This window comes from Brassica oleracea, chromosome C9, assembly GCF_000695525.1.
Source record: "Brassica oleracea var. oleracea cultivar TO1000 chromosome C9, BOL, whole genome shotgun sequence".
Lineage (NCBI taxonomy): Eukaryota > Viridiplantae > Streptophyta > Magnoliopsida > Brassicales > Brassicaceae > Brassica > Brassica oleracea.
In genome coordinates this window covers 19,478,403-19,490,911 of record NC_027756.1, presented here as the reverse complement: position 1 = coordinate 19,490,911, position 12,509 = coordinate 19,478,403, and the positions used below count along the sequence as shown (strand labels likewise).

At 34.6% G+C, this 12,509-nt stretch overlaps 1 protein-coding gene across 3 annotated transcripts; it reads right to left on the bottom strand.

Moving 5' to 3' along the window:
- Positions 1-1,180: 1,180 nt before the first annotated feature.
- On the bottom strand, positions 1,181-10,512 carry LOC106312979 (disease resistance protein RPS6-like). 3 transcript variants are annotated; one of them, XM_013750691.1, is made up of 6 exons: positions 9,925-10,512; positions 5,082-6,198; positions 4,647-4,955; positions 4,088-4,495; positions 1,600-2,659; positions 1,181-1,475 (listed from the first exon to the last, which is right to left on the bottom strand). In XM_013750691.1, the coding sequence occupies exons 1-6, from the start codon at positions 10,380-10,382 to the stop codon at positions 1,339-1,341; spliced, it is 3,489 nt and encodes a 1,162-aa protein (XP_013606145.1). In that variant the 5' UTR covers positions 10,383-10,512; the 3' UTR covers positions 1,181-1,338. The 3 variants fall into 3 exon arrangements, with proteins under 3 accessions (XP_013606145.1, XP_013606146.1, XP_013606147.1); XM_013750692.1 differs by lacking the exon at positions 1,181-1,475 and having other exon boundaries at positions 1,664-1,940; positions 2,035-2,659; XM_013750693.1 differs by lacking the exons at positions 1,181-1,475; positions 1,600-2,659 and having other exon boundaries at positions 4,112-4,203; positions 4,271-4,495.
- Positions 10,513-12,509: the final 1,997 nt, after the last annotated feature.

Below are 12,509 nucleotides of genomic sequence, written 5' to 3'. Positions count from 1 at the left end.
ATATTCCGACGGATTGATATTTCCTCGGAATTCTGTCGGTATATTCCAAGAGGAGGTGGAGTTACAAGTCTTACCTAATATACCAGGGAGATGGTGTTTCATGAATGGGTCATGGAAGGAGAATGATATTATTTCCGGACAAGGATGGTATAGTACTCTTGAAGGTTTTGCAGGACTAATGGGAGCAAGAAACACAAGGGCAAGTTTAACACCACTTCACTCGGAAGTCGAAGCCCTTATCTGGGCAATGGAATGCATGAAGAACTTAAGGCAGTATCAGGTTACGTTTGCAACGGATTGCTCTCAACTGGTGAAGATGGTTTCGGAACCAGAAGAATGGCCGGCATTTGTAAGTTATTTGGAAGACATCAAGATAATGAAGGATAGTTTCAATCACTCAGAGCTCATTCATATACCCCGGACGTTTAATACAAGGACGGACAGTCTTGCACAGAGTGCGAGGCAGAGATATTGAAGGAAAGTTTTAATCACTCATAGCTCATTCATATACCCCGGACGCATAATACAAAGACATACAGTTTTGCACGGAATGCTAGGTACAATCGTCGTTTGTCGTTCATATGGATGTCGAGTTACCGGTGTGGTTTGCAGAGTCTTAGTTGAATTTGTGTTTGCTGTCGACAAAAAAAAAAATCAAAATAGCTCTAAAATAAATTTTGCATCCATGGAACCTTTTCTCCAATTTTTAGCATTCTTCAAGTTTAATCTGCGGAGTTTCTCAATAAATTTAAAATCAAATTAGAAAAATGTTTTGCAGCTGAGCTGGCGCGATTGGCAAAAAGCGTATGTCGAAACACTAAAGGGTACCATTCCGTAACTGACTTATTTCTTTCTCTATAAACATTGTGTCATACATACAAACTGATTTGCTCTTTTTGTATGGAATTGAACCCACAGGAAGGGCCGATCTAACTTTTATAAAATACTTGTAATGCCCTATGCTCAAATACAAATTTATGCCCATATTCTTCATATAAATTTTTATAGTATCCTACATACAACTAAAATTATTTTATAAAATCAGAATGCCCTAAGAAGCCGGTTCCTTTGCCTATGCCCCGGACCAGATTCAATTGCAAACACAATTTAGAAAATTCTTGATCCATGAACAACAAAGAAGTCTGGTTCGAATCAGCAAAGTTACAATACATAAGGAGGGACATATATAGTGAAAACAAACGGACTCCTGACCCTGATATTACAAAACTTTTATTTGTCCGAAACACTATTCATACAATATCGGAATTAAGCCCCCACTGGAAAATCCATTCTCAGCACCAAACTAGTATTGCCTTTTATTTTTCATGTGCCTTTCCTTCATTCTCCACGTGCACGGCGTTTTAAAAACTGCTGCTTTGCGCCATTGAGAGCTAACGTTAAATCCTTAAAGACGTTCCGTTTGGTAGGATGTGGCAGAGCCCATCTAGCTACACCTAACGTGGAGCTCACATTATCTGCAGAGCATTCAAGTGATCTATATTATATGAATAAATATTAGGTTGATCCTGAAAAATTAATTATGAGATACATAAATCTCGATATATAGATGCTAAAATATTCTAGATATATGTGGCTTACCAGGTTGGTTATCCGGAGATGGGCAATGATCCGCAAAGATTCGTATACCACATCCTTTGAGTATAAAAATAGAGCGGTCCTCAATGATGCGGAACTGAATGCAAACTTGATTGTAATTAAGTTCGTCTGGAGTAGCATTATCTCTGTTTAGAAGGAGACGGCAGTCAAATATAAATAGATGACTACCCTTCTGATGATATGGCGTGAACCTATGTGGCTGGCCAAAGGACTGAAAGCTGTTACCGAATCTGTCTCTGAACCGGCAACATATCTGGATAACAATGTGGGGAGAAAGTGGATACAACCTAGGATCAAGTTCAACCATGGCGCAAGCTCTAAACCTGAAGAATGGTATCGAGAGAGAGTTGTTGAGTAGAGGGATGGTCAGAGAGCATCCAATAGATCGGTGAGTGAAATATGAAGGCACTTCTTCACCTGGAAATATCAGTCCCTTTAAAACCGAGAGTTCTTGAAGGAGAGCTTCTTGACTCAGTATAAAGCAGTTGACGAATTTTAGGTAGATTTTTGGCACATATATTGATGAGGAGTCTTCCTTGGGAGATGGTAATGTACGGTGAACGTGAACGTTGTCTGTTTCCATTACCACTGCACTTGGACTGTCACACCAGCTAGCTTTATTAGAATGTATCCTTGAGACTGTAAAGTCAGCCTTCTCAAGCTGTTTGATTTTACAAATGTTAAGGGATACACATTTTAGCTTGAAGCATTTCCTCATATGCAGAAACCTAAGCTTAGAAAAATTCTCGATCCAGGAAGGAACCTCTTCAATCCCTGTATTATTTAGATAGAGTGTGGAGATGTTGGTTGAAATATCAGGAAAATTCCGCAGCCTTGTGCATCCACTGAGATTGAGGTAATCCAGAGATTCTATGTTCATTCCATTGGGAAGAGTCTCTAGATATATGCATTCTGTAATACTCAACTGCTCAAGTTTATTGAGATTCTGAAATGAAGAAGGAAGCTCCACCAAACTTGTGATATTCGAGAGATACAATTTTGTCAAAAGAGGAGTCAGCGCAGTCATGAGAGCTGCCAGCGACTGAACCAAAAAAAATGTTTAGAATGTTAGACAAATCACCTTAAAAAGTAAATGGCTAAATATTTCAAACACTTAAACCTTACCCCTTACCCCTATATATTAAAATATAAATCCTAATTCATAAATCATAAATCATATATTCAAATATTAAATTAACTTTTCTTTATTAATAAATGTTATTTTTGATTTTTTTTTCTCTTTGTGTATTTTATTGCTATCGTGTGATTTTTTTTTCCATCAAGTTTTGTTTTTATTAATCAAACGGGCCAAGCTCAATCGGCCGAAGCCCAAGTACACTAAGTACCAAACAAAAAGTCCACAGACACAACGGGCTACGACATTAACTGTCGAAGCCCGAGTAAACTAAACGGCCCAAAAGCCCAAACATTGAAACCGGACAGCTTGACCTAGGCGCGCGACAAGGAGGCTGGGATTTGAACACGTGTAAGAATCTGAGCCATCAGTATGACACGCGTCGCCCGCCTCGACTTGACTGAAACCTCTTCGCACAGCCGCAGGAACTTGCCACCGACAACCTCGTTTCGCCGGAGCTCAGAGACTGAAGAGCCTCCAACGAAGCCATAGCCATTCTACGCCGCTCTGTCTTCACGCCGGAGAGTTCCATCGATCTAACGAGATCTCCTCCGACTATGTATCACCACAAACCGTAGACAGGCAAGGCGAGAACCACTGCTATCCTCCTCTTGTACGCCCTCGTCGTTGCCAGAGAACTTCATCATCAACCGAGATCTCCTCCGCAATGGCCCACGAACCCATACCTGACAACAAAAACCATACCGCACTTATCACACCTCGATCGACTCACCACAACCCAAAGGACCTCGGGTTCCAAGACGGCAGCGCGGAGCTTTGCAAGCCTCCACTCTTCGTGACCAAAAACCGGCGAAGACAGAGCTGAATGAGCCTCCCCTTCCCGGAAACTAGAGCGGCGACGGTGGATCTGAGAAAGCCTCCACCTCCCGCATTGAGAACGGTGACGATGGATCTAGGGTAGCCTCCATCTCCAGGAAAACACCACCCGAACATGCAAGCCGCTCCATCTCCATCGGGAACCTCCAATCGATCGCGTCGTTACTCCAGAAGCCGAGCCACCGTTGATGTATGGTTTGCGGTACCAGAGCTCTGACAAGGCGGTCGATGACGGGACTGCGAAGAAGGAGCGGAGAGAGACAAGTACAAAGGAAGGAAAATAGCTCCGGCAACGGCACGGACGCTCACGCACCGGCCGTACACCGGACCCAAAAGAAGATCTATTTTGTACCTTTTCACCACTGCTATCGTGTGATATTTCTTATATTTTTACGGGTGTCACTACTAATCATAAACATATATTGTCATAGCACATCACTGTCAGTCTGTCACCTAGAACCCCCGTTTATCACAATGCTAGAAAATAAAGATACATACCTGCACACTTGCCCACAGTCTCTCGCTCTTGATTCTTTCCATGCGAAGACTAACAAGATTCTGAAGACGCAAGTTAGAAAGGATTTCTTCAATAGCTGTTTCATTTAGATCGAGATCTGAAATGTTGGTTGATATATCAGGAACACTGTTCAACTCGGAGCATTTTCTTAGATCTACGCTAACCAGAGATTGGAGGTTGATGCCACTTGGAAGAGTCCTTAGATTTATGCATCCTGACATTTCCAACGTCATCAGTTTATTCAGATTCCGAATAGACAAAGGAAGATCCACCAGACTCGAGCAACCACTGAGGTTAAGTGTCTTGAGATTAGTTGCCAAAGAAAGATCTGGAATCTCTTTCAAGTTTTCAGATCCCGACAAATCCATATAGTCGAGGCATGTAAGGTTCTGAAACGCAAGTAAGTTACACATTAGGTGAAAAGAGTGTCATAAAAAAAATACATAAAAAACAAGAACAATAGTAATATATATTCTCGTTGCTCAAAAAAAAAAGTAATATATATTCTCTTTCACAAAAAAAAACAGTTATATATATTACCCCAATTCCTTCCCACAATTTCTCAAGCTTGCTTCCTTGCATTTTGACCTTCACGAGATACTTGGGACAAAACTTAGAAGGCATACATCTCATCGGATATCTGTCCCAACTCAATAATCTGAGTTTAGGTGGCAAATAGTTGAAGCCTTCTAGTAAGTGCAACCGGTCTTTCGTCCTACTTTTGTTTGTGTAAATGTTTAGAAAGCGGAGATTACGCATCCCTTTGAAGGCACTGTTATGTACATGCAGTTCATCTTTCTCATCTATCTCATCTTTATTCAGTGATATACCCAAAACATTTCTACTTCCCTGAAAAGATAATAAATGAGAAGAGACAAACTTATTAGTTTAACAAATGCCTACACTTCCAAGCCATATGGAAAATTTTGAATCTAATTATAGTGAGTTATATGAAGAGTGCGCGGAAAAACTTACAATGTCCTCTTCAAGCACATTACAGATGTCCTTTGAATCCGTTAGAAATTCTCTTTCTCCAGGCTCATTTGACTGTGAACGAACGACCTCTTTACCCATTTCTTGTAGCAAAGAATGCATCACCACAGTCTGCCTTCTTATTTGTATGAGAGAGTTATCATTGAGGTTTCGAAGTCCCATGTTAACATCCAAGTCACTATCAGCTAGCAACTTCTTGATCTCAATGATACCAGCATAGTTGAAAAGGCATGCGATATGACGAAATAGCGCTTTGTCCTCTTTGTTATTTAATCCATCGTAGCTGACTCTTAGTGTCTTATGGATTTTTCCATCTATACCTTTTCGAAACCTTGACAACTGATCCAACCAATACTCTTTATCTTCCCCCCGCAAATGTGAACCCAAAACATTAAGACCTAAAGGAAGACTATCAACACGCTCTACCACTTCACAAGCAAGCTCCATGTAACCATGAGGAGGGGTATTTTTCCTAAATGCAGATTGACATAATATCTCGAGAGCTAGTTTCTCAGACGGGAGTTTGACTTCGTAAATATGATTGATCCCATGAGCCGTTAAAATGTGCTTATCTTTTGTAATTGCAATGATTCTGCTTCCACGTCCAAACCACTGAGCTTGACCAGCTAAAGTATCTAACACTACTTGATCATCCAAATCATCTATAATGACAAGAACTTTATGATATTTCAACCTCTCTGCTAGTGCTCCCAAATGATCAATCTTTATGTCTTTCTTATCTAAAATTTCAGATAGGAAATTTCTTTGCAAGTTCAGTTTCATGTTATAGTCATCCGGGTTGCCTCTACTATAAATTTCCATACTCTTGGATATGAAAGCTCTATCTATGAAAATACTACTTTGGAAGTGGCGACTGAGACGACTAAATAGAGCTCTTGCAATGGTAGTCTTGCCAATTCCTGAAGAACCCCATATCCCAACCATCCTCACTTCCTCACATTCCATATGCAACAATACACTCATTTTAGCGATATGATCATCAATGCCGACAAAGTCATTAAAGTCCTTGGACGCGGTTGAAAGAAATTTATTCAAAACATCATTGGCAATATGTTCAATCATTTTTGCTTCGTTGCCCCTAACAAGGACAACAAACATGAAACAAATCTGAATACTGAATTATCAAATAGTGGCCATTATACCTCAAGAAGTAAAAGCACAAATAAAGATTACAATTTAAAATTTAACTAAGCGTTTTGTCCGCACATACATGCATAATCTTCTTATTAGTTTATGTCTTACTAATCTAAAACCAGCATAATAAGTTATTATTTATGTTTTCAAATAGTTAAATCAATCATCAAAGTATTTATATGTCAAATATTTTTCATCAAAACATATACTTATTATTGTGTTAAATTTTGTAAAACACTCATAACATAGAAGTAGTTTAGAAAATATCTTTATATAGATGTTTTTGCTTGACTAATATTTAATTATAAATTGTTTGGTATCTTAATTTTTTAACTTTTATAATAAAAAAATTGTTTCAGGATAGAATTTTTTTTTATCTTATTTCTAAATATGTTTTTTGATAATTATATTATATTATTTTATAATCAGTTGTTTAATATTTAATATAACATATAAATTTAATATTATTACAATAAAATTCGTTTTTAATTATATATAAAACTTATCAAGGTTTTTTTTTAAATTAATAAATTAGTGAATAAGTTAGAAACTAATAATAAATCAATAACCTAGATAATTAAAAGTCTAAAACCTAATAAAAATATGATAAAAATAAGAACAATTAACTAGATATTTAATAAAAACATAACATTTAATATTATTAAAATAATATTCGTTAGGTATTTTTTTATACTAATAAATTAGTGAGTCAACTAAAAACTAATAATAAATCAATGATTTAGCTAAAACCTAATAAAAACATGACAAATAAACAAAATTAGCTAAAATTATGGAGAACATAACAAATCAGCAAATTCACTTTTAAAATAATAGCAAAGATAGATTGATAGATGATTTTCTTTTAATATTAAAATTTGGTGTAAAATATTGTTGTTTTTACATATTGGTATTGAATTATTTACATGAATCTTGAACAATAGTTTATAAGTAAGATTATTTATATTTATATTTTGGCTATTATATTTTATTTAATATATGAATTTTCATTATAATTAATTTGGCAGGTTGTATACACAGAAAATCTGAACCATTTGCTAAAATTGTTGAGATTATTAGAAAGTTGACAAAACATCGGTTTACATATTCCAAAAAACATTATGCAGGTTCTCAACCCGTTATGGAGGATTTTAGAGAAAAAAAATTAGTTACATGGTTTATTTTAATTATAAAGATTGTTAGGAATATTTTTATACATCTTGCAATAATTTAGGCAGATTTTAAGATATATAACAAATCAGTATACATTCTAACTATTATTCATAAAATATATATCAATATATAGAATATATAGACTAAAACATTGAGCATATTCTTCCGTAAGTAAATCTATTGTTAGAGTAGTATTTCCAAACTTCAAATTTCTATAGGTATTAGTTACCAAATATAACCTAGAAAACGTTTTTCAAAATTGCTTTGTATTTTTCATAATTTTGTTAGTCTAAAATCTTAATATCTGGATTGCTAAATTATAATATAAAAAATATATAATTATTAAAAATTACCAGTTTTACTAAACAAAATACTATATAAAATAATAATGAAACATAACATTATGATAAAACTTAATACTATACATTACAAAACATAACACTATACAAGTTAGTAATATATATATATATATAATTAACAAAATATACCAACTTTACCAAATAAAACACTATACAAAATAAAGAGTATGTAAAAACACTATATAAATATTTCTTATACACTTATTATAAAAAAAACATACTGTTTGAAGTAAAATATTTTGTATAATTGTTTCTAAAAGTTTATATACTAAAATATATGCATATAATTTCAATATATTGTGGTTGGTAAAATTCGCTTATTTAAGTGTTAACCAAAAACAATATATTCGGATGACCGGATTGTTAATAACAAAATTACAATAAATGTGCTCCAAAAATTGTTATATGTTTTTGTTGGACCATCTATTCTATTAAAATATAAGTCACAACCTCATATCATGCGTAATTTTTTTAAGTTGGACCATCCTTTAGAAAATTATTTAAATGAATTTTTGTTTACATATTTGATTATTTTAACTATTCTAAAATAAATCAGATAGATATTCTCATATTCTCTCTGAATTACATCTAAATAAAATCTTTTCATATCTTTATATTTACAATATTAATATATATTTTATTTTTCATTAAAGCAAATATTTTAAAATATTAAATTACTTTTGGTTTTCTTTATTATATAAATGTATATTTTGTTTTTTACTTAAACAAACCTAATTTTGTAATTCTTAAAATATAAATGTATATTTTATTTTCACTAAAAAACCTTTTAAGTATCTAATTAATTTTGTAGTTATATTAAACTCATGTATAATTTTGTATTAAATTTGTGATATTAATTTAACATAATATATTTCAATTAAAATCTTTCATCTCTAACATTTATGATTTGTTAATTTAGAATTATGTACCACACTGTTGAAAATATGCTTTCAATCCAAATAATCGTTCTACAAAAGCTATTGTACCAATTTATGTCATTAACATAAATAACAGATGAATGATTGAAAAAATATTTTTCATATGAATATTTTTGTTTTTAGTGTGGTTATTATCAAATGTAGTTGTAGGTTTAAGTGTTAATTATATAACATGATGTATGATAGATGAAGAATTGCAAGAAAAGTTTAACATTGAAAGATTCATTGTACTAGCTACTAGGCATATTATTTGGAGCTTAGGCGTTAAATTATTAATTTATATATATTATACATTTATATGACATATTTTAGTTTTTAAATTTAATTATAAAATTATTGTAATGAATTATCAAAATTAGACATACAAAACAAAAGAAATTAGACAAATTTGTAGATTTGTAATAACATTATTTTTTAATGTAACATATTTAGACTAATTTAGATCGAATTTAACCCATTTTAACCAATTTAGAACATGTTAAATCAATTTGAATCGTATAAATTGGTATAAGTCAGATTTTAAGAAAATAGTTTTGGATAAGACCGAGTTTTCGCCACGCCGCCTAGACCGATTTTTAGAACATTGGTAAATAATCCAAGAGTTTTGGGGTAGAAAAGTATAATCACCAGTAGACAACATAAGAAACCTTAGAAACACATATAATAAAGAAAAAAATAAGGTTTAAAAGGATAAAAACAAACACAATTTAATAATCTAAATGAAATAGATGTTTTATAAATTATACTAATATAGGTTATTCAGTCAAATATTTAATTCATACAAATAATTCGATTAACATATATGTATGACCTAAACCTAAAATACAAGTATAATCATAAAGAAATTAATATCTAAATAATAAATTGAACATAATTTGTCCAAATATCACATAATGTAATGTTTTAGTTAATGTTCATGTTTTAATAAGAGAGATGTCAATAATATTTTGAAAAATAGATTAAATTACTGCATGTAAACTATAAAATTGTTGCTTTTGAAAATATTATATTAAATTATTAGTAACATGATAAATGTTAAAATTATATACCACTAATCATATATATCAAATATTTATATGTATAAAATTGAAAATAATCATCCGCACAACAGTGCGAGTCAAAATATAGTTTTAAATTTAAATGACAATTTTCTATTAGTAGATAAAAGTAAAATTCTAAATAATAGAATAGATAAAGCGATACCAATTTCGAGAATGATATCCGTGGATATTAGCAACATCGGTCAACGCTTGCTTCCATTGATTTTTCTTGTCCTCTGTTTTGATATGGCAAGTCTTGTCAAAAACCTCTCCAAAATCTCCGGTCTGTTTCCTGACATGAGTAGGATCCAACCTGTAGAAGATCGGTATGACAAGTTGGCCAAAAATGTCCTTACATTTCTTGATTTCCAGCAACTCATCAAGGCACCAGCTTGAAGATGCATAGTTTTTCGAGAAGATTACCACGGCGATCCTTGAATCTCTAATGGCTTGTTCCAGCTCGGGACCAATGGACTGGCTTTTCTTGATTTCACTGTCTTTGAAAGCACTGATCAGTTTGCGATCAAGCTCCTTTAGTAAATGGCTTAGGAAAGTTTGACGGACATCTTCGCCACTGAAGCTTGGGAAAACATCGAATAGCCAATTGCGAGAAGAGGCCATTAGATCATTAGTATCTTTCTAGGAAGTGGCAAGATAAAGAACACAATAACTGGTAGTTGAGAGGACAAACTCAAAAGAAACTAGAGCAGATAATCGTCGTTTTGATGATGGAATTCATATCATGTCACTAGTTTTGGTAAACTTCATGGAAAATAAAACGAAACTTGTTGGACAATAGTTGAGGAAAGTCAACAATGTCCCTCTCTAAGCAAATAATACAAATTATGGGCCAACCAAATCTTTCTGCTACGAGAGCAAGCGAGTCATCAGACATAAATATACTTGGGTCAAAATTTGAAACTTTCTAAAGTCAAATTTCTGCTATACTTGCACATTTAAATCATATGCATAACTTAAGAAATCGTTTAATTTTATTTTAAACATAAAACATCATGTAGTATTTATCAAACATAATTTAACCAATGATAAATAAATGATTAAAACTTTAAACACACAGAAACCTAATTAGTTTGGCACTAAAAGTTAAAACATGATCTTCTTTTTTTGACAAATGGCTACTAAAATTTTAAAAATCATATAATTTGATAAAAGTTTATCTTTTTTTAGGCACCATCAAATTTTCTCTCTAAAATATCAATTTTAGACTTTGCGTGTATACAAAATTTGCAGAGAAACATAAAATACTACTAATAATAGTTATTTATTTATTGGAACGGCCATGTAAAATCACACATCTAGAAAAACCTAAGAAAATACTAATAATGATTATATATATTTATTTATCTAGATTTTAGTTAAATTGTAACGACCCTAATACTCCCCAAAGGCCACATTTGTTTTTTTAAGAGGGAGAGAGAGAGAAGAGAGAGAGAAAGAGAGATTGGAGCCACCTGAGCTCGTCCTAGAACCACCGCACGCTGAGACTTCGCCAAGCTTGTCACCACCGTTCACCACAGCTGAGAATCGCCGGAAACCGCCGCCTCTTAAGCTTTGTTTTCGTCCGTTCAGTAAATTGGCCATAACTTCTTAACCGTTGTGAATCTCGTGCATCCAAGGCCATCATCGTGTTCCTCTCAACGAGACGAAGCCGTAGCCGCCGACAGCACCGCAATCGGAGCCCGGATGAGCCCGCACGTGCCTCCGCAAGTTTTGCCGTCCGAGCGCGTGATGTCCACGCGCCGCCAAAAATCGTCTCCACCGCTTTCGCCGCAGTTCTTCGCCGCAGATCCGCCGTCCTCCGCCGCAGCTCCGCCGTCGCTGCTTGCCAACTTTCTGGTAAGCCGCCGCCGCAGCTCCGCCGTGGCAGCCGGTGACCGATACCGGTGACCCTCCGGTGAATCGGTCAACTCGACCGAGTCAACTCAGCGAGTCACTCGGTAAACCGGTGGGTTGACTGGTTTGACCGGTTTAAATTGATTTCGATTTGGTTAGGGTAAATCGGTCGGTTTAATCAAATCGATTTCTGGTCAAGGGTTGACCTTTGACTAGCGAGTTAACTTTTCAGCAAACCGTGACCAGTTCCTTTTTGACCGTTCGAAAGGCGTTCTGACTCGAAATTTTGATCTGATTTCAGATTTGGAGTCCTTTTGAACAGCTGGAGTTCATAGATACCACTTCTCTTCATTGCTAAGGTGAGTGTCTATTCTGAACTTCTCGTTCACGGCTTAGGATCCCAAATAAATATAATTTATGTCTAATATGTTCCGTCTGTTTGAATCGAGTATGTCATTGCTTGATTAGTTATTAGGTTCTTTGCTTAAACCTGAACTAGGGTGGTAGATGGTTCAACATTGATTGATTCACTTGATATAATTCTTAGTTAGAGATATCTTTGAGGCGGCTACAGGAAGGTGTTCCTGTATGTCAGATTGTTTGAGAGGGTACGGCCAGTTCAGTCGACCGGCTGGACCGTATTCTGGAGAGGTCGATAAATCTTCTGAGGGAGGTGTTACCGAGCACTTAGGTCGCCGTGTTTCATTTGGCCTGTTAGTGGGCAGCGAGTGCGCACCTCGCTAGGACCATTGTTTGTTGCTTGGATACTTTAGGTACCGTGTTTGACATGTATTAGATTTAAATTATAATTATTCGAAATGTTATGTCTGTGTTCCCGGACTTTGGGATAGTATCCAATACCTCATTGGGCGATTCCCCTGTTGCTCACTCCTC